The sequence below is a fragment of the Periophthalmus magnuspinnatus genome, chromosome 14 (genome assembly GCF_009829125.3).
Source record: "Periophthalmus magnuspinnatus isolate fPerMag1 chromosome 14, fPerMag1.2.pri, whole genome shotgun sequence".
Lineage (NCBI taxonomy): Eukaryota > Metazoa > Chordata > Actinopteri > Gobiiformes > Gobiidae > Periophthalmus > Periophthalmus magnuspinnatus.
Window position 1 is genome coordinate 11,063,185 of NC_047139.1, and position 27,836 is coordinate 11,091,020.

Below are 27,836 nucleotides of genomic sequence, written 5' to 3' on the forward strand. Positions count from 1 at the left end.
CTCCCACTGAAGTGTGCCCTTTCGTGGTCGCAAGGATTCCTTTATCACTACTTGCTGTTTTAATTTGGTTTGTTTTAGTTCTCAAGACGATTATCCTATCAGAAAGCAGAATAAGCCTCACATGAGTCTCACCTGCAGTCAATCATTAAACATAGCTAGAGCAGAGTAAAATCCAAAGTTAAATCTGGATAAAAAGTTGTAGGAGTGAAGTCATGGCCTGTTCATGTACTGAGAATGAGAAAAACTTGTATAAAACTTGCATGTGTCCTCTATCTGACAATGGCAAGCCAGGTTCAATTGTTAATTTTAGTACCTTTTCTAAAACTGTTGAGGCTCAGGCTATACACAGAGCCTTCTAAAGTTTCTGTTCATGTTCTACAATTTATGTTTTAATTTTAGATTTAGGGGAGGAGCCTACATAACTTTTTTGAGATTCACTGTTTTCTAAAGAAATATCCAAACGATGAAATATTTCTCCAACTTGCCTGTTAAATCTAGAATGATATCTCTCTGTATTTGTGTATTAACATTAACTTCAAATGTAAATCTGTTTGTCTTACTTGAGTTGTAGTTTCCTGAAATACATTTAACTCTTGCTTGAACATTTTTTAACCACTACTTTGTACCAGTACTTTTACTTGAGTACATTTTTGCTACCCCCCTCAGTTCATTTGTTACCCTGTAGCTTACCTGCCCCATCCATTTGTAATACCTCTCCAACTCCCAAGCTCCTTAGGATCAGCTGCTAATCTCTTATTTACAATGACAACAAAGCCTTTGGTTAGACTATCCATATTGTTTTATTGTGCGTCACAGAACAGTTTTAAATATGAACACGTCACCAAATCGACAAACTATCTCAGCAGTTACATTTTCATAAACTTTTCTTACAAATGTCCACAGAGTGTCTATATTACAGTCAACAAATCCTTCCCCCCGAAAGCAACAGTCTAGGTGTCCATCTGGGGTACAGGTAGATCCCATGGTTAAAATACAGGTCCCAGATCGAGATAAGGTCCAAAATGGCTGCTTTTAAAGGCAGTCTTTAGCAGCCATATCCACATCCTCTTTATATCCACATTCTAAGTCCAGGAAATGGTTGATAATTCATCCCTCAAACACATTCATTTAGGTTTTGAGAATTATTATTTGGTGTTTTTTCTTTTAAAACTTGACAACTTTACCAAATAACAGATTGTTTCTTTGTGGTTAGTAAGGGAGGTAAAGATTTTGTCCCCAAAGATGAAACATTGTCATCGTGGTACTAAAATTTCAAAGTCAATTTTGATATTAAGGAAAAGTATTGATAATGTATGCCAATTTTAAGAACATAATGGTAAAAACACACATTTTCTGAGATAGAGTGTAGGCTAGGGCTGTAAGATTGAAATCGCAATTTGAATGGACGTAATTAGTAAGTGCAATTTTTGAAGTGCCACAGTTCCCTCCAAATATCCCGTCTTATTCTGCATAATCATAAATCTAATCCCAATGCTTGTCACAAAAATTGCAATTGAATATTTTCCCCAAATCATTCAGCCCTAGTGTGCGCAAACCAAAGCCTCAAACACAGGACAATGCAGGATTAACTCAAACCTGCATTAATCAATCAAATTACAACTCAGAATAAATTAATGCTGAGGGAGAAGAACCATTATAATGTGGTTAAGTGCTCATAAATGTTGATGTATTTTGAACAATACGTCCTTTTTAATAACAATCTGCTAATACTTGTGTAATTTCTATTGCATTAGATATTATAAAAATCTGAGGACCTACCATCTCTCTCAAATACTGTCACTTTACATACATTTGTGGTAAAATAATAGATTTAAATGCCATTCTTTAATGCAAGTAATGGTTTTGCTTTTGAAATGATACTTCCTCACTACTGGAAGCATATATCTTTATTATAAATCCATTTTATTTTCCCCTCAATTAGATGTGACTGTACATTCAGATTGGTCTTGGATAAAAGAGGCTAAATACTAAAATTCATTACGTATCTTGTATCAAACCAAATTTGTGTGAATCTATATTAAAACTGCTCTGATTGGTCCAACTGGGAGAAAGTGAACAAAATGAGTGCAATCCTAATTTAGGCCCATTTTGGTCCTTCAGTCCTGTTTTAGACCAGTTTGAGACCAGATTTACAATTGTTGTTTATGTGGTAATTAAAACCAGGTCTACATCAGGTCTACTAGAATGTTTTGGAATTTTTGGGTCACTTGAAACATCTGTCTGACAAGATGCACATGTCCTATTCCTGGCTGATTCAAAATACATCCTTTTTTAAAAATAATTTTAGCATTACTATAGTCAAGGTGCCAGTTTGCCAGAGTCAACTGCATTTAGAGGTAGGAGATATATTGTGAAATGCTTCATATTACCATTGTTTTGGAGATACGCAAAATTATAATATTTAATATCGTCCATAAAAAAAATGTATTAAAGGCTGCAAAAAACGTAAAAATACAAATAAGATAAAAATACAGAAAAATGACTTTTAAAAAACTGGGTATGTTATGTTAATTTTACTGTCATTTCACGTTTTGTGTTATACTTGAATCTTAGTCAAGTCATTTATAGGCACAATTTAGCACATTTCTGAATTGTCTTAATATTGTCTGAATATTGTCAGAGGGATAATTAAAATATATATCAATATCATATATCAATATCGCCCACCCCTAAGTGCGATGTAATGTAACAATACCATGACCCTTTATTCTTCGTTAAATTACTGTATAAAAATAGCGGTAACAAAAACTGAATTCCTCCCAAACCAATTAATCGTCATCTTCATAATCATCATCTTTAATTTCCAAATATTCCAAACTATCCGGATCAGATTTCTCCTCTCCCTGTTCGACTAAATCCTGCTCCACGTCATCCGCCATGTCTGCTTCCTCTTCATCCTCATCTTCCTCATCGTATGACGAAATTGGTGAATAATGAGGTAACTCAAAACAAGGTGGGCTGCTGCAGGACCTCTCTGAGCCACTAGGGGCCAGCGTGATTGGGATTGAAAAGGCAGGCGATGCATTCCCGTCATTGCTGGAGATGCTAGCTGCATTAGCGCTAGTGGTATTGGAGGAAGTAGAAGGTATTACTGCCATACCGAGTCCGTAGGTGATACCACTGTTATCCGCAGGTTGGTACTGGAGCCCCCCTGTGTCTGGAGACTGGTATTCCCGGATCTCACCCGGTTCCAGGGGATTGGGGCCACAGGGATCATGTTCGGTGCAGCAAAGTTTTCCGTCCAATTTGGATTTGAACAAAAGTCCCTCCTTGTGCTGGTCGCAAAACGAACTAGGGCACATCTCGCAGTAAGATTTTGCTTCTTTGCTGCAGATATCGCACTGATGTCGTGGACACTCCCATCGGCCTAAAGACAAGAAAACTGAAAGTTAAACATTTTATTTAAATAATAATAACCCTCTGTACCTTCTCTCAAATCAACTAAATCACTGAATCTATAAATCCTTTCTTTGATCTTCCTCTGGACCTCCTGTTTCATACAGCTCTAACTTCAACATCTTTCTACCCATATATTCACTTCCCCTCCTTTGTACATGTCCAAACCATCTGGAAACGTTATCTGCAAAACATTTAACATGATCCTCTCTGCTCCTCTGTCTCTGCTCCTCTGTCTCTGCTCCTCTGTCTCTGCTCCTCTGTCTCTGCTCCTCTGGCTCTGCTCCTCTGGCTCTGCTCCTCTGGCTCTGCTCCTCTGGCTCTGTGTTGTATTCACTGACCCGCTGGCCTCCTGGTAAGTTGGAGACAATCTGCGTGATAGACTTTTGGACATCCAGGTTTCTTGCAGGACACCAGTTGTCCACCGTCTCCGCAGCTGAAGCACTCGTCCTCTCGTTCTTTGGTCAGAACAGCTCTGCTCTTCCTTCGTCCGCGACGCTTAAACTTTCGACCCCTGTCCTCGGAAGCCGGAGGATTGTTCTACGGGGAAAAAATGGGAAAGGGTGCAAAATGTTATGATTCAAAACTTGTTGTATCATACCATGAAACAAAGGTCTGATGTAATCTTTCATACAAGTGTATCAGATAATATCTTTTCAATTTTTAAACCTAAACTAATACATTTACAGACATATTTTATCAGAATACTCAAAAAATATGAAGATAGTTTTTAAGCTAATATCATAACCCTGTTTTCATTGCATTTTAGTCTATTTCACTATTTTGCTCTAGGAACACTCCACCATGTTTTTAAAGTCCATATCGATCAGCTTAATAAGTGGCCATTGTTTACAGCTTAGTTCAGACTGCTTCACTCTGCAGTGTGCCAGCAGATGGCGTGCTTATCTCCTTAAGAATATCATGGTGAGGGGGTTTGCTTCTTAAAACCCTTAACCAACTAAATTTCAAAACGGTGGAAGATGTTCACAGATGTCTGAAGTTTTTACCTTTGGTCTGACTCCAAGGAACCCGCTGCAGTTTGGTGCTCCACATTTACAAACTGTTTTACCGTTTCCTAAACACTCTAGGTTGTAGTTGAAGGTCAGCTCTGTGCCTGAAACAATAATATATTTGTGTGAAAATAAGTACAGTTGTGTCTTGTGAATTGCATGTTGATTGATTTATTATTAACAAATTTACTTGTTTTGATCATTAATTTTCTGAAAATAAAAAAGATAGACTTATAATAATTGCATTAAAAAAATAAAAAATAAAATAATAATCTTCCTCAAAATATATATATGTTCAAATCACACACTTTTTCTGAGAGGATTGGCTGTAGACCTCTATTTGCAATTACAGTATTTTTTTTTTTTAAATACTTTTCTAAAACTGTCAAGCCTATGTTACAGATATTGGTGGTTTCTTATTTCTTACCTGCGGGGATGTCCTCCAGCGCAAACAGCCCGACCCTGGTGTCTCCGCTCACTGTCCACTTCTGAGTCTCACAATTGGGACGACAGCTGTGGTTCATGAAGCGCGCCTCGTTTCCCTTCGGCCCTGCGTCGATGATACGATCCTAATAAAAAACACACACACAAAAAAAAAGAAAAAACATGAATATGATCGTAATGCACAAATTAAATGCCAGTGCACTATGTAACTTTTCTGGAGGGGGGGCTCAGTACGTGCTTGTATCCATTGAGATGTTATTGCTTGCTACAGGCACTCTATTGCTCAAAATACTTACATGCATTCTGTGAGTGGGGTTGCCTTTCCACAGATCTGACCTGTCACTTGCATCTTTCAGAGAAGCTAATAAAACTATTGTGCTAAACTCAAGAGTATTTCAAAAGTCTTGCAGATATCTCGATCCAGATGTTTAGCTCTCATAATTTGTCGTTTGTCCAGTAATGGAAGCAGCATTAGCATTAGTAGTTGACAGTACGAGAACAAATGTAGTAGTAGTATATAAACAGTAGTACCTTGTCGAGAGTGAGCATATAGAAGTTTCCAATGTCGTTTTCTTGAGCGTCTCTGATTCTGGATCTGCACTCCTCTTCATCAATGACCTCTCCAACGTACTCGCTCACAAACTGTCCCTGCACAAACACACAATTTTGCAGCATTACAGACCCACAAATGTCATTTACACAGTATTATGTGCTCACTCCACAGAATCTGCAGTGATGAGATACAGCTTCCCTGAGTCTGACAGAGGGTGGGTTGCACAAACACCATACTAAACTAAACCAAAACTAAACCTGGACTAGATCAAAACAAGAGCTATCACCATAGACTGTATACAGAAGTGTGTAAAATAAAGCTCATCGAGGTTAGAAGTTTTAGGGACTAATTAGTTCCAACCACGAGTATCATAGCAACCAAAGAGCCAATCAGGACTGAGGATGTTGAAGGTAGCTTAGCAATGCTAAAGCAATGTTAAAGACCAAAATGACAAGGCTCAATGCAGCAGTTACAGAGAGGTGTGGCAATTTTTCAATGTAAAGTGAATTGGAGCCGGAAGCATGCCCATGATGACTCCCTATTTGGATCGCTGTGGTCAGCATGTGAACTATATCCATGTACATATACAGACTAGGCTTGGTACTAGGACAAGACAAGGCTAAAGCCAGGAGTGTGACCACCCCATGGATCACACCATATTTGCACAAGGTGGGTTAAGCTATGTCCTAATATGTGATGGTCAAGATTATTTGGTTAATCAATCTTGATTATTTTTAATCAGTAACAAAAATGAGGTTTTATTTTAAAGAACATACTAGGCACATGGACTTTTTTGAGCTTTTAACCATGTTAACTGGAGTTGTATTTTTGCTTCACTCACATTCTTCATTAATCAATTGTGTCATAGATTAAAATAAAACCCCAAACTTCTCCTATGCAGTTTTTAAGTCCATAAACCATCACCAGACTCATTCTCCAGTCAGGTGTGTTCACAACAAACGCATGGTTCTATTAGCAGAGCATTCACGGGAGACAAGGACTTCAATTGTTTACTTTCTGATCGTTCCCTTTGCAGATTCCCTTTCACTGAAGCTCAAATGCCTCACTGAAAATGTAATTTATAAAGAATATTTATTATTTAAAGTTAGAAATCCCAAAGTGACCAAAGTTATGTTTAAAACGGAACTAAAACCACAAGACTACATGATATGTGTTCTTTAATCTATACTAAAAAATGTAAGCCACTATGTAAAGTGCTTTTCATGGCTGTTTATGTCATAATAACACATCAATAACACTGTTTTAAACCTATTGATCTGTTAGACACGGTGAATGAAAGTGAAAGAAGGATTGTGTAGTTGTTTGGTCATGGAGTCAATTATTGTGAATAATCTAAAATTTGACATTGTGACTTCCCTTGATCGAACATCAACTTTCCAGTTCTCACACGGCCAAACCAGAGTCACTGCGTTACCTTCTTGATGTCATGACTACAGCGCAGCCCCCAGCCTCGAGACAGTGTCCTGAAGATCTCCACAGAGCTGTACTCCCGTTTGGTAAAGGCTTGGTTCAGACACTTCTCCCCTGCCGGACACACCTGAGACAACACCAGAAACATGGCATTTTACAAATATAACAACTAAAGTCACGCAAGTTACTAAAAAATAAATTAGGTCCCTGATAGAGTACTCTGATACTAACTGATACTAAAACTATAGTATCATAAATAAATTCTGCTTTCAAGGATTGATGCTGAAAAAAAAATCACATAAATAAGGCAAAACTGAACCTTTATTGAAAAGTTTTAGAATAATCCTGAGCTATATCAGAACTAGTAGACCATTTGGTTTAATTAAAGCAACTATTATTTTGTGTTTAAGTGTATTTAAATTTAATTATATATTTTTTAAATCATCATTATGGTATCAAAATCTGTATTAGTATGAAGTCTTTTCTTTAGAATCAAAGTAGAATCAAGTTTAAAATGTTTGTATGTGACATCATGGTGAAATAAAGGATGTCTTATACTTGTGAAAACAGCATACAATAGATTTCTATGGCAGTGCAGTATTGTACCTGTGGATGGCACTCGTACAGCAACATGCGGTTGATGCACTCAGAGTCCATCCCGCAAGGACTGTCGTCTGAGGCCTTACAGTTGCAGCGTGGGATCTCGGACAGGTCTGCAGTGAAGATCTGCACCTTCCCAATTGGACGGTTCACCTGAAGAAGACAAGTTCAGTCATTGTTAAACTTCTGGGGTTATAATCCTAACTGAGTCGTACTTTCTTGTGAATGCCAGATCTTGTCTAATTTCAGAAGGTAGCGAGGCTGGGCCTGGATAGTACTTGGATGGGAGACGGCTGTGAATACCAGATGCCCTGGTGGGGCAGCAATAGCTCTAATGCATAATGTTTGTCTTTAGGCAGGCTACATCTCCCACCTTTCCCAGTGTAAATGTGGTGTGTGCAAGAGTGATTGATTGTTATTGGAGGGGCCAGATGGCAACCTCGCTCAAGACAGTCTGCCTCAGGGAGTTTACCACCACTAAGTATGGCGTATAAATCTAACACATTACTATTAAGTCCTGGGCTTGTCTCGAATTCATGAAATTGGCTACGAAGGTCCTAGCTCCTTTAGCCAAAACATGATGTGCGTTACCGTCTGCCATGATAAGAATTATTCGAATAGTTCACTGAGTTAGGAAGCTATGCTTCTTTTTATAGCTCTTTTGGAGCTTCCTAACAGCACTAAGGAGCTATGAAACACCCCAGAATCCAGTGTGCATTTACCCTGAAGGTTTTCAAGCATGGCCGATCTCTGCAGGAAATTTGTAATGTATTAAAAGTTTCATTGCCTCAAACATTATACAAAACTAGAGAAACCAAACTTTATATAAGAATGAAAATAAAAGCTTTTAGGGTCATTGCAGCTTTTTTGTAGACTACTTAATGATATAAGGGAAGATCTGCGCACATTGTTTACATTTATAGAAATGAAACTTAAAGCCATGTGGCTAATTTGCACTCCACAGATGGAGCCCTTGCACTTCTCCGCTGATGCTGCTCTGCTGCAGACGGATTAAAGGACAGAGTTTAGTGTAATATTTGTTGGGACAGGGGTGCGGCTGTGCAGCTCATGCTGAGTCTGGAAAATATTTATTCTGTTATGTGCATGGGCACATATGTTATTATTGGAGGTGCTTCATGTTCAAACTTTTCAGAGTCACCCATCTACAATCTGTGATGTTTTTTTTATTCAACAGCATTTTCTCTCATGTGCAATCATGTTGAAATCAGTGCAGTAGAGGAGAATGACAAGCGCTTAGAGTAGTAAGTTTTATGAGTGTTGTAGTTTTTTTTATTGAACTGAAGGGTCATGTGACTTCTCCATTGTTCCCGCCGCTGGTTAGGATGGTCAGATTCTCCAAATGCAGCTTAAGCTCGTTCTCTTCTCTGCCTAAGACTCATATGATTGACTCCAAAGGTAAAAGAGTTAGGGGCAAGGAGCTGTGATTTGAAGTATTCAGAACAAGCCCTGGTTTAGTCCTGGTTAGGTTTCTTGGTTGAGTCTTAGGTAAGTCCTGATTTAGAACCCTCCCGATGCTGTACCTTGATGTGTTTGTAGGGTGGAGGTTTCCTGTCGTTCTTCCGATCCTCCTGAAGCTGCCGGAGCTCTTTCTCAGCCTGAAGCTCCCGGAACCTCTCTGCTGCCTCCTCCAGGGCTGGAGGTCATAGGACATGGGAAGAATACATACAAAGGTAGGTCAGTTGTATATCATCAATACAAATATGTAAGGGTAAAATAGAATAGCATTTAAGTAATAAGTTGGAATCAAATTTTCTAATATTACTATGCATTAAAACTATGTTCAATAACATAAACAAATTTGAAAAAAAGAAAAAACACTCCTTAATTTATTTTGAGAAATATACAATGAATATACTTATCTCTAAAAAGAAAATATATATTTAAAAAAAAAACATTGACAACAGCATAATATAACATGGCTCACCTTTCTTGTAGGTGGCATCAACTCCTTTTCCCATCTTCTCTTTGCTGTTGGCATCCACGTCCATATAAGGAAAGACTCGCGCCTGGTACGTCCACAGATAATCATTGGAGCCAAAGAAGTGCACCGGGAACTCACCCACGTCGTGCCTCATTCTCTGGATGTTCTCTGGGATTGACTTTGGGTGACTCACCTCTGCTGGCCACCATCTGCAGGAGGCAGAATACACAGGAAGGACTGATTCTAAAAGTAGAAGGTAGCCTGTACTCTCACTGTTTAAAAGAAAACTACAATCAACTGGACCTCGGTTGCGACAATCCAGTTTTGTCCAAATTTTATACATATTTAGATACATGGATCACAATATCAATACAATTTTGATTTTAGGCCTAAAAAAAAAGAAAAAAGAAAGGAAATGGTTCCTCCATTATTTTATGGTAAAAATCAATAAATATAAATAAACATAACATTTCAGACCTAGGCCTTTATAAAGGTGTTTTTGTATGTGTCTGCAAAAGTGACAATGATTATGCATAGTGATTTATAACTTATCTTTGTACACAATTTTAGTAAACATTTTTGAATGTAGAGGCATTGGCCAGTGCCTTCTGAAGTGGACAGGGCTTTAAAAACTCTGTAGGCCTGTACTGCCTAATAAAGATGAAGGGGAAGGTATTACTATCCCATTTGTAATTTTTTTAAGTTATTCTTTTGGATTTTTCTAGTGAAAATACATGAAAATACACTGTTATGTTAAGTCTAGTTCATGCCCCCACATGGGAGCATAATATCATCACATCTAAAAACCACCAGTACAGAATGACTCAAATGACTGTGAATGAACCAAAATAATAAATGTAAACACAGACCTGTAGCGGCCCACTTTGACCCACAGAATGTCCTTGATTCGGGGCTTCTTCCCGGACTTACAGTCGTTACAGAACCACGAGCCTTTGGGCATCTCAATATTCAGGCACTCTCTGTGGAAGGCAGCGGGGCAGGACTCACAGCACAGTAGACTGCCCCCTACAGGCCGGGGAGAGAGGAGCACAAATATATCAGGATTATGCACTGTGGACAAATGAAACGTTTACTGAAGCAAATGTTTAATTACACATCTGTAGAGCAATACTGGCTTTCAAGCTTACAATGTTATTCACCCAGACAGGGGGAAAAGAGAATTTTCCTTATATTATTTGCAAAGTATTAAAAGTAAAATCCATAATTGCTTGATGTGATAATTAATAATTAAAGCCGGGATACCTGATTTTCCAACCGTGAAAGAGTATTTAAATCCATGTCACATCAACTCACAATTCCTTTGGCACTTTGCAACTATCATCTTTTTTCTGCAGCTTTTTCACATGGAAACTGATGGACCGCCATTGAACAGCCAACATGATCAATTCAATATTTTAAAATTAGATGCAGACAGTGTGCAGTGCTCTAATATTGTCACAAAATATTGCTTTTACAATATTCTCTATAGGGTAAAAACTACATTTGCTCATTAACAAGGATAAAATCAGGGACAGCTGGCAATTGTCACAGGGACGAGATCGAGAATCACATTTTATCACTTTATCACAAACCCTCTCCTTAAGGTTTTGTAATTACAGAAACAAAACTGCATATTGACAAACAATAGTATTTTCCAGGCCCCCATTGTGTGGCGTTGTGCATATGTGGGTTACTTTGCAGCGTTTACATTAGGGATAAATAGCAGTTGCATTTTTGTTGTAATGCGAACGACTACATAAAAAAATCTGATGCAAACAAAAAAATCTGAATTGGGCCACATACCCTGTGTGTTTGCTTAGATCTGATTTTACCTTCAGTGCAGACGAAGCACCAGCTCACATTGACGTGCTCATGGTTCTTGACTCCCTTCCTCGGGGTGAAGTGGTTGGGGCAGAGGATGCTGTTAGAGGAGAGGACTCTGCAGCCGGCCGCCATGCACAGGTCAGTGGCATGATACGCGACAGGACAGCGAACACATCGCACCAAACGGCCTATAGAGGGAAGTAAGGAGTCAGTCAGCCAATCACAGAACAGCAAAGAAGTAATGTCTAAAATCAGGATGGAAGAATTTTGGAAAACTATCTAATTGTGATTTTTTTTTGGCAAGCATTGTGATTAAATAAGCAATTTCTGTTTTAAAAGTTCAAATTTCACATTTTAAACACGTTCAGAAGATATAATATTTGACGGAACACTGAAAAAAATTATTAAATGAATTGCTTAACTAATACAAGAAACACGTGAATTTTCAGAGCATGTTGGTACAACTCTTACAGGATTAGTGGGTTTTATACACAAGACAGGATATTCTGTTACTTTGATATTTTGTTACTTAGTCTTTGCTAATGCTGGCAGTTCATATTGTGATTTTAATTTTACAACAATCACTACATCTTCTAATGAGTAAAGTGGTTTTAAAAAAGTTTAAAACAAGTTTAAGACAACAGCTGCTAGCATCAAAATTGGGTCACTGTGTCAAAAAAATTTGAATACTGGAGAACTTGTCCATTCTTTTCATGGAGTTGGAGGACTTTCTGGATTAGTCTTTGGAGAAAACATATTCTTGGGTTTCAGTTTCCTATTTCATAGCAACCATTTTGAGACTTTACTTTGAGTGCTTATTCAAACAATTTTGTTATGAATAGTCAATTGTTTTTTTCACCTTGAAACCCATGGTCTATTTAACCCATGGTCTATTTAACATGCATGACGAAAACAAAACACACAAATCCAGATCTGTTTTGATGAGGGGAGAAACATGAAAAGTAGGTTTAGCATAATTTGACAGGACGTTTTGACAAACTGGTGTCAGGTTGCCTCTAACCTTTGGACAGGTTGCTGCTGTTGGGGTTGCTGAGGTGGCAGGTGAGGCAGGCATGGATGGAGCACCTGAAGCCGCGGTTGACCGTTGGCGCGGTCAGACCGAAGGCAGCGATACATTCACCATGATAAAACTTCCCACAAACAGGAATCATGCAGCGCCGCACATCCTCCCCGCGCTTCTTACACACAAAACATGTGTGGACACCTGACATGGGAAAAACAGCACATACATTTATTTATACCAGGAGAGACAAGTGCACTGAAGGTTTTTAATTACAACCAATACAACTACAACTGAACTGAATCAATATAGTAACATTTTCTCTCCATAAATTATATTGTGGCCAAACATCCTTGTCAAATCCTGATCTTGTCATATCTCAGAAGCTAATTGGGGCTGGTTAGTAATTGGATGGGAGACTGCTGGGAATACCAGGTGCCAAAGTGGGGTGTCAGTGGCAAAAATTGTTGTTGTGTCCTAAAGCAAGGCACTTGTGTGTGCGTAAGTGTTGTTGATGGTTGGAGTGGCGTATGGCAGCTTCGCTAATTACAAAGCATTATGGTCGGCTGGGAACCACAGAGTAAGGATTGTTACGCTCCACTTTGGCCTATGAACGTTGCTAATTTTAGAGTTTGTAGTGGTCCAAACATATTCTTGATTATTCACTGCATGTTCATGCATGTTCAGTGTAGGATGGAGACATAGGTCACAGTATTTGTACCTGATTTGCACTCGGGGCAGATGAACTTGCCCTTTGGAGCCTGAGCTAAAGAAATGCAGGCCAGATGGAAGGCTCCACAACACTGGCCCTCACACAGCAGCAGCTCACCAGTCTTCTCACACACCTGCAGCCACAAAAACACCTTCAAATTACTGAAAACCTTGAGGTACAAAATATATATTGTTCCTCTATGAACTAAATTATTGTGACAGACTCATTTGTATATACATGTATTTAAGTGTAGGTAAATTTTGACCTGGCAGATGTTCTCCTTCATGGAGGCGGGTCCTCCTCTGTCTCCGATGATTTTCCTCTGAGCTAAAGCGGCCTCATCTAGGAGCAGGTCACTCTGGTCCAGACACATGTCCATCTGTCGCAACACACAGAATTACATTATACTTTTAAATATTATTCACCTGTGTGCACCATTTAAAAAAGGACTATCCTTTTTTTTTTTTTTTTTTTTTTAACAAATTTCAGATATATTCTAGTGCTGACCAGTTTTCTATAGCTATAGTAGCCATGTTTTCTTGTTTGTTAACAAAGTAACACAATTATAATAGATTTTCCTCATAAAAAGTGAGTGTGAGCTGAAATGTTTTTACTTTTTATCACCTTCTGGGCCTTGTCAACAATTACTGTTATTATTTATTTTTGTTTTTGTTTTGTTTTGTTTGTGACCAGTATTTTCTTTTATCTGCTTTTATTATAAACTATTTCCAGCTCTGTTATTTATGTGTGTATATTGAGCAGGGGTGTACGTGAGCTGGTATGTCACACTGTGAGGACTAATATAAACAGCAGTGTCTCACCTCTTGCTCCTCATGACTTTGTGGATCGAGGGGCAGAGAAAGTTCAAAATCCTCTGAAGTGTCCTCTTCTGGTTTAGGTTCATCTACATCTGGGTCTAAACCAGAACTAGAGCCTGGATCCTGGTCTGGAGTTGGACTGGTCTGAACTGCAGGGGGTGCTGTAGGCTCCGGTGGAGATAGACAGGTGGTGGAGATGATCAGTTGCTTCAACTTCTTCAGAGATTGAGGATCTGTGGATTATTTATGAAAAAAAATAGACCTCTATATAAGATATTGCAGAAAAAAGACTTCGAACTTTAAATCCCAAAAATTCTAAGGTTGTGGGGAATTTAAAAAAATTTAATCTAAAAGCAACTAAAGAACTAAAGTTAAAATCCATAAAGGGACAAGTATGTACACTGTTTTACTTTGACCCTAAACATTTTCTACAAATACTCCAAACAACACATTTTTGGAAACTGACTTACCAGACTGTGGGGGTGGATTTAAGTAATTCCTGACTGCCTTAACCTGTAAAAATAAAACAAAACATATACTAAAGAAACTATTGGATAAAAAAAAAATTAGGTGAAATTTGTACACTTGACAAATTGCAACAAATGGGTCATTACATTTTTTAAACATATGCGTAGGATAACTCCCCACTTAGTATATTAAATGGCATAAATTGTTCTCACCTTTTTCTTGAGTGATGGAGCAGCCTCTGCTTCCAAACAATACTCCAGGATTTTCTGAGTGGGTTTCCTCTTTCGCTTTTTCTCCAAAACAGAACAGCCTTCTGTCAATGAAGATTGTAACATGAGAAAGTATTAGATTCATCATTGGAGTAAATTGGAGTAAAGGGGTCTCCGTATCAATGGAGATCTCTTTACTACAGGGTTTTCTAGTTGTATGCATCCAAACGTACAACTAGAAAACCCTGTAGTTTACAGATTTTATAAATTCATCATTTATAAGGGTATTTTGCCTCACCTGAGTCCTTCACTGGTGTCTCTGTCAGTGCAGGCTCAGTCTCAGGGGGTGGGGTCAGGGTATCCACAGAGATCAGTGGTGCACTCTGGGAGGTGGAGTTCTCAGGGCAGGGGGTCGGTGGAGAAGTTCTGGAGGGTTCCTCAGGAGGCGGAGTTTGCATTTCAGGAAAGACATTTTGTGATAGAGGCTGCTCCGAGACTGGCAATATTTGGTCCTAACAAGAAAAAATTAATAAATAAAAACATTTCAATTTTGCAGAACATGCCTAATACACAACAGAACGAAACAAAATATCACTATTGTCTTTTTTTATTGTAATACTTCATTTCACTTCAGTTTTACCTTGTCCGTTGTCAGTTTCTTGGTTTTCTTTCTAGAGGAAAATATCTGGTCATACTCTTCAGTCCATTCGATTAGCCTCTTGCTGGGCTTTCTAATTCGCTTATGTCCTGAAAATTAGAAATATACACCATAATAGAGTTTTAATTATATTTATATATCTTTTTAAAAACACATTTATATTTCAAGTTAAGTGTGTGTAACTTGAGTATAAACAATAGTACAATATAATGAAAATCTTTTGTAAATATCGACCACCCTTACCCACTGTTCTGCTAGTCTTACCTTCTTGACTCTTGTCTCCTGTGATTTTGATGATCAGACTAGTCCTTTTCTCTCCGACGACTCCATTCGCTTTTGGCCCCGTCTCCTCTACCTCCTTCTGAACACACTCCCAGGTTTTATGCCTTTCTGATGAATGAGCCACCAACCCTCTGTCCACCTCATCCTCTGCCTCCACCGGCGCCTCGATCCCAGGCACGCCAGGTCCACATCTCCCCCCTTTACTCTTCTTCTTGACCCAAATGGAACTGGTTTTCTTCAGATAAAGCTTCTTTGGGGAATGACTTTCCTTGCTGTCAAAGTTTTTTGTTTCTTGATTCACAATTTCAACTTCAGGCATAATCATTGGTTCCTTTTTAATGTGTGCGCTCGGAGGCCCGATTTCAAGCTCTAAGGGTGCCCCATCTTTTTCTCGAGTGTCATGCAAGTCCTTTATCATCATGAGAAAAGTGCTAAACTTGTAATTGGCATCCGCTTTGAATGTTACCGGCTTCCCATCGCTATTGTCGGTCACGGACTGAAACGACAACTCATCTACATTTTTCAAAGCAGTCATAAAAGAAAATGGAGAGGTCGTCTGCGTATCTTGTTCATCCTTTTTCGCCGAAACCTTTGACGTCAGAGGTATGAAATCCACTGGAGGAGTTGACGATATTAAAACTCCTTCTTCTTCACTTTTTACATCAACCTCCAAATCGTTTGGGTCCGAAGACGTGGATGAGACTGGAGACATGCTCGGGCTAGAAAACCTATTGTTACAGTAATTTTCAACAGACTCCAAGTCGCTACAAAAGTCCAGGTTTGTTTCTGGTTTCCATGATGAGCTTTGTGTATCTTTGGCAGTTTTTTTTTGTGAATTTGAATGTTTTTTAGATTTCTCTGCCTCTTTCTTTTGTTCAGTATCCTCCATGGCCTCAAAAGCTCGTGTCATAAGTCGGCTGCTGGCTGGGAGATGAGCGGGTTGCTCAGGTAAAGTTTTATTTACATTTTTAGCCTCCAATTTCTTAACTATATTTTGGCATTTGCTGACCAAAGTACATTCAGTAGTTGGAGAATCCACAGTAAAACGTTTATCAGAATTTTCAAAACTCTCAACATCCGATGTACATTGTGCATCTTTTCTGCTAGTTAGGATTTCGCCACTAGAAGACATGCTATTATTTTCAAGTCTGTCTCCATCTACATCAAGGCATTTTTCTTCCAAATTTAACAAATTCCAAGTGGAATTTTCAAAGGCTTTAGGGCCCTTGCATTTAGAGAAATCTGTGAAATTTTTTGGATTGATAACACTTTTCCGATCAGAGCTGTCCGCAACTAATGTTTCACCAGCATTTTCTACTGATTTTTTACATTTATTCTTTTGGTTTGAACATTTACCGGCATCTTTCTTGAGCTCGTTATTTGCTACAACACTTTTTTCAATTAGTTGTGTTTCCCTGTCCATAGACACTTTAGCATCCGGCAGTGTTTTTTTATTATCTGGAGTATTTGTGATCAGTTTGCTATTTTCTGTATTTTCAGATATAAAATCCTTATTAATCTTCCCCTTCATTGATTGTGACAGGTTTATAACACACTTTTTCACCTTTAGTTTCTTCAAAAGTGGCTCAATATTAGACTCTGGGGTTGGGGTGGGTTCAGTGATTTTCTTCTGCACTTCGTCAAAAGCAATTGAATCCTGATGGTCAAGGTCCCTGGATTTCATAAAATCCTTCTGAGTCAAGTTTTTCCTGAGTGATGATTTCTCAAAATACTCCTCATTTAGAATCTGTGGACTTTTTGTGTGAGTCCTTTGTTGACTTACACTTGCTACAAAATCTTTTCTGAAATTTGGCGTTTTACCATCTAGTGTTGGTGTAATCTCTTTTGAATTTTGTTGTTTAACTAACTCCTCTAAACTTTTAATCGCTGACACATTTCTATCTTGATCTACCATCATTTGTGATGTTATTTTAGCAGGTCGTCCAACTTTCGGTTTCTTCACTGTCGTCTTGATGGATGGGATTTCAGATCTCTTTTGATCAATTCTATCAACACCAACATCCAAGTTGGATGTTGGTGTTGGTTCATCTGTCATTTCTGTGGTTGAAACTGACTTGGCATGATTTTCTGCTTCCAGAATTCTAGGAGGATGACCAATTTTCTGTTTCAAACAATCTGGTGAGACTTCTGCGGTTTGTTCATTTTCTTTAGTTACGTGTGTCATCATGTCATCATGTGTCCTTGCAGTTTCTGATAAATATTTTTGCCATTCTTCTTCAAAACCTGAGATGCTCTGATTTGGCAATAACTGATTTTTTGGATACTGGACAACTCTATACTTGTCAAATAATGCTTGTTTGGAATCAAGCAGAATTTCTGTAACTTCCAAATTGGCATTAGCTTTGAGAACCTTCACGCATTTATTATCTACAATATGACTTCTTGTAATCCCTCTTTCTGTTACAGACACCTCTCTAGTTTGATTTGTAATAGTTTCAGCTGTAGTCTTAGTTGGGGAACCAACTTTGAACTTTTTATGTTCAGATTCTGAGCATGATTTTACAGAAATTACACCAGCATCAGCCTTAGAGTTTGTCTCAAATGTAGTCTCATGACTAGCTTGATTTGTCATTGCGTCTGATGTTGGAATGTCAAGTTTTAACTTAACCTGTTGAGATCTGACGTGAGATTCTTCTAAATTTACTGAAGCTACATCATTCTGCATCTTAGTCTTAACAGTCAAGTCACCCAGGGCCTTCAATCTGTTATCATTTCCTAAAGCTGGGACTGATTGGGAGATTTGTGTTAAAATTTTAGCAGGACGTCCGACTTTACGTTTCTGAATGGTTGGTGTTTTTATAGCTTCTGACACAAATTGAGCCTCTTCAAGATTCATTTTAGATGTAATGTTGTCATGTATTTTATTTTCATTGTTTGTTAAACATTTCTGGTGGCTTAAATCCTCAACTTTGTGATTGGGCATTAATTCTTTTACAATTTTACAAGGACGGCCAACTTTTCTTTTCTGTACAATGGGTCTGGCACTTTCGGAATCTGACAAATTTACTTTATCACCTTCTGGTAAATTTGTCTTTTTTTCAACTTCGTTTAAAAGTGAAACTGATCGATTTGACAATGAACACATTTTAGCAGGGCAGCCATCTTTAATTTTCTTAACCACTGAATGTTTAGACATAGATTCCGAGGCTTCTAGATTAACATTTGTATTAATATCTGATGTCTTGCCAACTACCTGATAATTCAACTGATCAATTATTTCCAATGTTTTCTCACTAGCTTGATTCAGACCTGATTTTGAAATCATTTTTTCATGGCCAGTGGCTTTTACTGTTTTAACTGGAGACAGTTTGGTGTCTGGGAAAGATTTTAAATCCTTCACAATGTCTTTTGTCACATTAACATTCAGTTTTTCTGCAGACTTTGTCGACATATCTTGATCCTTACATTTTTTACCACTTTCAAATAATGCAACACAATCTGGATTTGGTGCTTCTGAATTTGAAGAGCGACCAGTGTTTGGCTTCTTAGGCAGCGAATGTTTTGAATCTAATTTGATTTCTGTATCTATTAAATTCATTTTGGGAGCCACTGGATCTGATATCTTTGAGCTTTTTGTCAACTCTTGTCTCGTTTTCTCCTCAAAACTTTCCTTGCCCAACTGTGAGTCCAAGTTCATCTTAGGTGTTCGCCCAACCTTCAGTTTTTTTACTATTGGCATTGTACATTCAGAGGTAACTTCCAATTCTTCCAGATTAACTTTATTAACATCTGCATTTTGTGTCTTGGTGGATATTTTCCAGTTTTCATAACTGCTCAAACGAATAACGCTTTGTGCGTCACCCTTTTGATTTAATAAGGTATTTCTTGGAGGACGACCAACTTTAAGTTTTTTAATAAGAGGCTGTTTGGAATGATAAAAATTCTCTTCTTTTTCATCTGAATCTAGCTTTGTTTGTTTACTTACAGATAACTGAATTGTGCCACTGTTGTTGCCAATTTCACTACCACGAATCAAAACTTGTTCTTGTCTAGTATTAGCAAGATTTTGATTGATTTGATTTTTCATTTCAGTTACAGTAGATGTGTCTCTTGAATCTTCTAAGCTTAACTTGGCAATGTTAAGTTCTAGCATATTTGCGCTGGTGGCCTCCACAGAACTGTCATATTGTGATTCTAGTTCTTGGGAAAGGCGATGTAGTGACGTAAATCTACCATAACGGTCTTTTAGCTTTTTAGATGACTTTTTGAAATTACGTTTTTCTTGCACTTTTGCAACACTTTGGTTATTACTCGACTGGAAAAGAACGTTATTTGTATTAAGTACTTGTTGATGGCTCAAGTTTTTTGCATTTGAGACTTTGTAGCTCTCTAGCTGGTCATCAATTCTTGTTTTATGCTTTTCTGAAATCTTTTTCTCATTGCTTTTGATTTTTAACTCCATCAGTGACTGCTTCAATTCTTTCTTGATTTCAGATTCGTCAAAGTTACAATTTGTCCCTTCGGAATGATCACTAAAATCATATTGGCTTTCTATTGTTGAGCCTTTGCTTACTTGAGTCAACAATGAAGACATTTTTGCAGGACGTCCCACTTTCAACTCTCTATCTATCATTTCAGATGGCACACTGGTATCAATAGTTTCAATATTTTTTGTATCGTGATCACTAAGTTCATTTTGGCTCATTTCTGTCAGACTTGGCAGTGTTGACACCTGGGTAACTCGATTTCTGATTGGAGGAACTTTAGCATGTCGGCCATCATTGGCCTTTTTACCTTTTAGTATTTCAGATTCTATAGTCAAATTAGATTCTTCTTTATCACCAATTGGAAATAACTTACTTTGACAAAATTCTTTCTCACTCTTCAAAGCTGACACCTGGATGACTTGATTCTGCAATGATGATAATTTAGCAGGGCGACCACCTTTGGACTTTTCACATCTTTTAGACAACTCAACACTGACACCAGGTTCTCCAAGATTTTTCCTCAAATCAATTTGGGAAGTTTCCCAACCAATTTCCTGGGTGTCTTTCTCCATCAGTGATTTTACAGGCATTTTAGCAGGATGACCTTTATGCTTTGTTGTCTGGATATGTCTTGATTCTTTTGATAAATTTGCATTCAGGTCAGTTAAGCTTTTTGTCTCTCTATGGTCACTAATGTTGAAATCAGTTTGGCCAAGTTCCTCTATACATTCAGAGACCTGGCCCCCTTGAAGTGGCAAAGATTTAGAAGGAATTTTAGCAGAGTGACCAGGTACAGACAGCTTTTTAACTACGGACTTGTCAAATTCTTGAATGTTTAGACAGATGGTCTCTTCTTGGTCGTTCATTACATTTAAATGATTGTGCTCAGAATTGTCAACAGCTGAAATGTTGCTTTCTTTTGACAGCTTTTTCAAAGTGGTTTTAGGTGGCCGACCTACTTTAAGCTTTTTGGACTTTTTTGATTGTTTGGCCAATTTAGCTTCTAGTGCTATTGAGCTTTTTGTCTCTTCTGCCTTCTGTATATCCTTTTCTGGACTATCAATACTTTCAAACAATGACACATGTTTAGCTTGACTCGACAATATTTCAGGAGTGTTTTTGGCTGGGCGGCCAGCTTTTTGCTTTTTAGGTTTTTCTGTTTTAACTTCAGAATCAACCACTTTTGCTGCGTTAGCTTCTGCCTCTTTCAAACTATTGAGCAATTCTTGACGACTTAACTTTTCAATGCATCTCAATGTAGATCCCAAATGAGTCAGTTTTGGCAATGGTTGTTTGGTTTTAGGAGGGCGGCCACGTTTTTTAACTTCTTTCACTTCTAATTTGCTTGTAATTTCATCTGACTTCACTTCACCATTATTAGGATTAAGCTTTTCCAAACATTGCTCCACAGTTTCTTTAATATCGTTAGCAGGAGTTAGCGTTGTCTCTTTCTGGCTAACCAACTCTCCTGAATTTTCCTGATTATTTTGTAGTAAAACCTTACTTTTCTTCTTTGATGGACGTCCAACTTTTTGCTTCTTGCCCTTAGTCTTTTTATACTTTCCCTTCTTGATGTTGCTTGGTTTTCTTTCTAATCCTATGATTGACCCATGAAGATCTTTCATTGGTTTTGATTGATCGTCTATGCTAACAGTTTCCTCAGAACTTTGCTTTGAATCAGCTGGAATCTTCTCGCGCATTAATTTTACAAATGGAATTTTATTTTTTGACAATAAAGCTGCCTCTTTCATTAGCTTTATCAATGGATTTGAATAATCTAAAATTATTCCAGGTATTAGATTATCCTCTGGAAGTGGTGAAATTATATTCTGCTCAGAAAGGCCACATGATTTTTTAGTATTCTTATTTTGACTGTTTTTCGATTTATTAACCAAGCTAGTCCTGGTGCTAGTTACTAACTCCTTATCAACGCCCAAAGAGATGTCAGTGTTGCTATTGGAGTTTGCTTCTAGGCCTATCTCTGTTTTAGGCTCCATTGCAACCTTTTCTTGACTTGCAAATGTTTTAATCGGGTTTGTTAAATTATGAGTATCTGAAAATCTTTTCTCATTCAAAAGCTTGTCCATTTTAGTGTTGCTTGAAGATGTATCATCAACAGAGCTTTCAAGTCTGCCTCCCAAGTGTTTCTTAGCACCAAAAGTCTCCTCAATTTTGTCTTTTAGCTGCGCTGGTAGTTCAAGAGTTACATTTTCATTTGGTTTACTTTTGTCTGTCTGTTCACCAAAACCAAAAGATAGATTTGAGGAAAAACCACAATCTTTGACAATCTTTTTTGAGGCCACAAAAGAGGAGTTTTTCTTTTTCGAGACTTTACTAAAAAGAGTTCGATCTGGTAATGTTTTTGGACGCCGGTCTTTGCTAGATTTGCTGAACCAAAGCCCAGTGTGGACTTCTGCTTGATGCATTTTCACTTCTTTGTCTTGTGTGGACATTTGAGGGTCTGTGGAAAGTGAAGTTTTCGATTTTGAGTGGCGTTCAAGTGCTTTTGGACAGAGGATCTTAGGGACAGAGTCTAGATCACAATATGGACATTCTCCACTGTCATGTTCCAAAGAGTTAGGTGTAGTTGTTTTCAATTTACTTTTAGACTTTTTCTTTCCTGCAATCTTAATTAAAGTGCTTGTTTTGTTGGTAAAAGAAGACTCATTCAGAGGTGTTATAGATCCGATATTCAGGTGCGATGTGTCTGTATGAAAAAGCTCAGAAGAGGCGGGAAGTGCTTCAAGTTCTGGTGACTGAGACCTGTGTGGAGGAAGGTCGTCGAGGGCGGAGAGGAAGGAGGAAGCCATGTTGGATCTCTGTTCCAGAAGAGCTTCAGCCTCAGCAACAGAGGAGCTCCAAGAGTCCAAGAAGCGCTTGGCAATCTGAAATGGACAGGCCAGTTAAATCGAGAGGTCACTGAGGTGCTATATAAGAATAATGACTTTTTATTAACATTAGCTCTTAAAACAGCTTTATAAATATAAAATGAATAGAGGATTTATTCATATCAATGTAAATAGAGTACTACATCTACAGGTAAATTAGACGACTGGTAAAACAGAAAGAGTCCTAGTCCTTACAGTGTTCTTCTTGTTCTTGTCTTTGTGCTTCCCTTTGCTTCGGTGCAGGTGCTCGAACTGAAACCCTCCATGAAAAATGTGGATGAATTTATCCTCAAGCCACGATTCCTCTGCGTTTTCCCCGAAGGTACGAATATGGTACAGGCGGCAGGGACGCTCACTCGGTTCTGGGACAAAGACACAAAATATGGTTAAAATAGTGGATATCAAACCTAAGTCAATGTAGGCAAGGCAAGTTTATTTGTATAGCACAATTCGTACACAAGGTAATTCAAAGTGCTTTACAGAATAAAAAAAACAAAAACACAACAAATCGAAACATAAATAATCATCATAAGATTAACAATAAAGGAGAAAAGTGCAGAATAAAAACCTTTCAATGTAAAACAAGAGACAAGCATTGCATAGAATTAGAATAGAATAAATAAATATACTGTTATTCATATAATAAGTGTTGATTTTGAGACTCACCTTTCTCCTTGTGGTAACATCCCTGACTGGGATCTGCAGTGACTTCGCATGGCCACCAGGGGCGTCTGCTTAGCTTTGCCCAGACCACCTCTCCTTCAAAGTACTTTACAGGGGCCAGCGACTTACTCTGAGTGCTCTGATGGTGAAAAAACAGTCATCATTTAAGTGATTCACCAGAGTTCAAAGTTCAAAGTTTACTCTGATTATTTTGGACAATATACAAAACAAGTGTCAACAAAAATTATTATTTTTAAATTATTTGATTATTTATGCTGAAAGACAAAAAGTTTAACTTTGTGCTGTTTTTTTGTTTCACGCCTCAGGAATTACATATTAACCATGAATCACGTCAAGCATCTGCAATCTGACACAACAGCAAATTCCACCATAGAATTCTGACCTGTCCCCAGCTCAATTTTGAACTAAAGCCCATTACACACTACAGGATCTTTCAGTCTTAAACGATTTTTTAACATGTCACAAAAAGACCACAGACACAAAGAAAATTGGATAAGATTATAAATCTCGAAGTGTAAAGACTGCAGAGGGATATGGCAACAAAGTTGTACCATAGGCTAAAAGTTACGAGCACTAAATTGTTCAAAAGATCAGAGCATTGCACTTCTAGTTTAGATGCAAGTCAAAACGGTGTCATTATTATTTGTAAAATGTGGTGCAGTAGTCTAGATACATGCTTTTTAATGCACAGAAGGCTGGTGATAAATGTCACAGGAAGTAGAATCACTGCTGTTAATCTGCAGCAGTGTCACCTCATTCCGCATTGCATGGATGTAAACAGACACACATGAGGAACTACTCTCGACTTTTTACTTTTTAAATGCTTTCACCTGGATTAATAGTGCTGTTTTGTGGACTGGGTGTCATTACTTGCGGAGAACTCATTAAAATGGGTAATATGGATGAGAATGCTGCAATTTAAAAACTTTACAAGAGGTGAGTAATAAAATCGTCTTTAAATTATTTTTGCCATTTCCTGAGTTTGTATCTTGCGCCTTTGTGTCTGTCACTCAGTCTGCCCCTGATGCTCTATTTTATTGGCTGTTGCTGTGGCAATGTTTTGTGGTTGCAAAGTTACAATATGACAGAGCAGCTCAGAGTTGCTCAGACCCCACACACGAGTGGTGCTTCATCTTAAAAATCACATACGAAGATCTACAATCAGGTCACGCCTACCTCAAGTCGGAGAGAAGCAAATCAGGTCCTAAATTGGGCAGATTTAAGGATATTCTAGAAAGTTATAATGTTGTTTGAACTCAACCTAAAGGTTGCAAGAAGCATTACATGAGCATATTACATCATACTTGGCAGTACACACAACAATACAGACATCGCTGGTGAGTTGATTTGTACAGATCTTCATAGTTTTGTAGAAACAACAAGATATAGTTTTGTTAACAATAACTATCGTTACACAATTATAGATTTAACGATGTCCCTTTTTAGTGTAGCTCGAAATCACATTTTTACAATTATTCATGAATATAGACACCATGGTCAAATGACAGTGAAATCATTTATGCTTTTATTCACACTGTCTATAGATTATCCCTCCTTTAGTCTGCAATTATTCTCACAATTATCACTTTTAGTTTGATTTGAAATATGATTATATATTGTAACTTGAATAATCACGATTATCCTAGTATTTACCAGCTTAAACCTACCATTTGTACATTTATTAGATTTTTTTTTTTTTTTTTTTTACCAGTAGATAGCAGATGTAAAACTTCCCTTCCCTTACTGGGTCTTTACTCAGGCTCACCTGTGCTCTCTGTCCTTCTTCTATCAGGCCAAAGCTGTCACACAATCAGACAGCATTAACATAGATAACATCTAGTGGTGTTATGTGAGAACAGGACCAGGCCGGCCAGACTAATTACAAATGGTACCTTTAAAAACGCATACTCTTACAAACTACTTTTACAATACTGTTTAAAAGTGCTTTATTTTTAATGCAATAAATAGTAAATAGTAAAATGTGTGTTGCCCTTGAACAGATATATTGTAAAAACAACTCTTAGGGTCTAACATGAAACCGCTGTGTGCTGTCTGCATCTGAGTGCTTATATTCTCTGCAGGCATGCGCTGTTAGCATGCTAGTTGTTTTTAGTATTATCATGGTCTCTGAATTCTCTTATAGTTATGAAGAGCTGAGTAATTAAAAAAAAAAAAAATAATAATTTCACATTAAGAGTCAAGCCCAAACTCACCAATGCGTTTCTGAGGGGACTGTCTGCAAACAGGAACAGCTCCGTGTCACTTTCCCACTCGTCGTCTGAGCCGTCCCAGTATCTCCGGCGCTGGCCCGATGACTGTGAACGCGTCACGACCTTAGCCGACCTCTCAGCCTCACCTCCTTCCATGTTACACTCTCTATTTACATCACTTACATCCAGAGCAGGGGTCAAAGTTTCTCTGTTGTCCCCCAAGTCTCTCTCTTCCTCGATGTTTGGAGGTTTATTGCTACTTTCCTCATCATCGTCCTCAAAGAGCGAAGACTCAAAATGTAGGAATCCGTTAGCAAAAGGACTATTGCTGTCAAGGGAAAAAGCTGGGCTGGGAGGACCTGAAAAGCAGTTGTTTTTATCTGACATGCCATCTTTGTTTTGATTATTCCCAATTGGCATATCATTTTGATTATGTCCAGAGGAAGAACTCTCAAAAGCATCATCCTTATCCTGGATTTTAGAAGATTTCCTGCTATGACAATCAATCCAATTGCATTTACTGTCAGCTTTAGTTTCCTTATTTCTGGACCACTCCCAGTTTTGTTCCGGTTCTTGTGTCGGTTGGAGTGAATCGGGCTGGCTGACCCTGCTGGTTAGATGCTGCAGTCTACGCAGAGGGCTGTAGGAGGAGGTGGCTGGGGAGGGGGAAGGCGAGCTCTCCCTTTTAGAGAAGCCATAGACACGTGTGTGTTTGATGGAGGAGGTGGCCGACATGACGGAGAGGTGACGGAGAGGGAACGACCCACTCATTCTGGTGTCGGTTCATCCTGAAAAAGAGAGAAATTGTAACATAAAACAAGGTAACTCCACCTGTGACCACTTGTGAAACTGCAACCAAAACGACAGCATTAAGAGAAAAGAACATTAAACACACATAAAATTATTTAGTTTATTTTTCTTGCATTATTATCATTTAAGGTGCACTATGTCACTTTTCATACTTGTTTCCAGAGATGCTTGCTTTTCATGCTTGTTTCCAGAGTGGAGATTGTTGTCATATCACCATGGAGACTGGTGGCGCCACAAAGCAAACTTGCAGGTCCGATCTATGGAGAGGCGAGCCCCGTCCAGCGCATGTATTTCAAGGTATTTTTAAGTAGTAAAACACAAGTGAATTGATAATGTGGAGCACAAGCAAAGGATAGTGCACCTTAAATGCCCAATGTAAACCTATGCCTTTTCGGTAAATGCAAGACAAAATAACCTAATTTACTTTATCGTATTAGCTGACCAATTTTACTTTTCCGGATTATACACGTTGCGAAAGCGTTATACTCCCCCTGCTGGTCACAACCTGTACTTTTTGAGCATTTTTATAGTCCCTTTAATAGGAAATGTGACCACCTGCAATTGGCATGAGTGCTGTCTATTACATAAATATCAGTCCTTGTACACTGTGTTTCATAAATACACGTCCACAATGTCCTTAATATGTTGCTGTTACTGATGGGCTACATTCACCTGGTTACAGCCCTTGTTGTAACTGCAATCATTGTAACTGTGTCATGAGACAAGCCCCAAGTCCTACCGCTGCTTCAAAGTTAAGGGATCACCACCACATTTATAGCTACGTTCACGTTTAGCCCACATCTGTAACGTAAACAGCTTTCTGTGTACCTGGTGAGGGCTACTGTGGTGAACATCGTGCAAAGAGGAAAAATGTGCGTAAAGCCAGGTAGACTACGATGAGATAAAGATCGCATCGAGCGACGTCTGCATGAGGTCAACAACAGAAGTGCTTACATTCTGCCAAAGGAGATTTCATCACAATTCTTTACAATGCGAAAGTCAAAGCGATGTGCCGGTGTGCAAAATGGACCAGCGCGTGCATGTGTGGACGCGCGTGCACGTGTTGGAGCAGTTGGCCACATATATAGGACATACATAAAGGCTAACAACACAGAATAGGTCCAGGTTCAGGGCACGTTATGACTGACAGCAGACCAGAGCCTTTGGGTATTTTCCCTCAATGCAAACGACGCAGAGCCGTGCATCAAACAAAGACAAAATTACGCACCAAAACAGCACATGGCGCGGGAAACGACGAGAGAAGCTTACCATTCCGGTGTGGGCCAGCGCTAACACGAGCCCGGACGGCCTCATTTTGGCCTCGGACTGGGTCTAAATCCAGTTTTTTGAAAGCGGATGGAGACAGTCCAGTCGGCGCTACTGCTAGGCCTGATCCGGTGAACGCTC

The 27,836-nt window shown here is 38.5% G+C and overlaps 1 protein-coding gene across 2 annotated transcripts; it reads right to left on the reverse strand.

Annotated features, from left to right (window-relative positions):
* Nucleotides 1-781: 781 nt before the first annotated feature.
* nsd1b (nuclear receptor binding SET domain protein 1b) lies at nt 782-27,836 on the reverse strand. 2 transcript variants are annotated; one of them, XM_055226445.1, is made up of 24 exons: nt 27,699-27,836; nt 25,623-26,407; nt 23,392-23,527; nt 22,921-23,087; nt 15,372-22,722; nt 15,090-15,196; nt 14,748-14,961; nt 14,453-14,550; nt 14,243-14,285; nt 13,776-14,005; nt 13,220-13,333; nt 12,964-13,087; nt 12,243-12,446; nt 11,230-11,409; nt 10,267-10,423; nt 9,401-9,606; nt 8,997-9,109; nt 7,462-7,608; nt 6,860-6,982; nt 5,403-5,519; nt 4,855-4,996; nt 4,425-4,531; nt 3,759-3,957; nt 782-3,388 (listed from the first exon to the last, which is right to left on the reverse strand). In XM_055226445.1, exons 2-24 carry the CDS (start codon nt 26,388-26,390, stop codon nt 2,790-2,792), a joined length of 11,646 nt encoding a protein of 3,881 aa, XP_055082420.1. In that variant the 5' UTR covers nt 26,391-26,407; nt 27,699-27,836; the 3' UTR covers nt 782-2,789. The 2 variants fall into 2 exon arrangements, with proteins under 2 accessions (XP_055082420.1, XP_033834072.2); XM_033978181.2 differs by having other exon boundaries at nt 14,453-14,553.

Coding starts and splice junctions, on each gene's coding strand:
- nsd1b (XM_033978181.2), bottom strand. CDS start 26,390: ATGAGTGGGTCGTTCCCTCTCCGTCACCTCTCCGTCATGTCGGCCACC. Junction 14,554..14,747: donor GACACCAGTGAAGGACTCAG/GTGAGGCAAAAT, acceptor CTTCATTGACAG/AAGGCTGTTCTGTTTTGGAG. Junction 10,424..11,229: donor GTGCTTCGTCTGCACTGAAG/GTAAAATCAGAT, acceptor CCCGGCCTGTAG/GGGGCAGTCTACTGTGCTGT.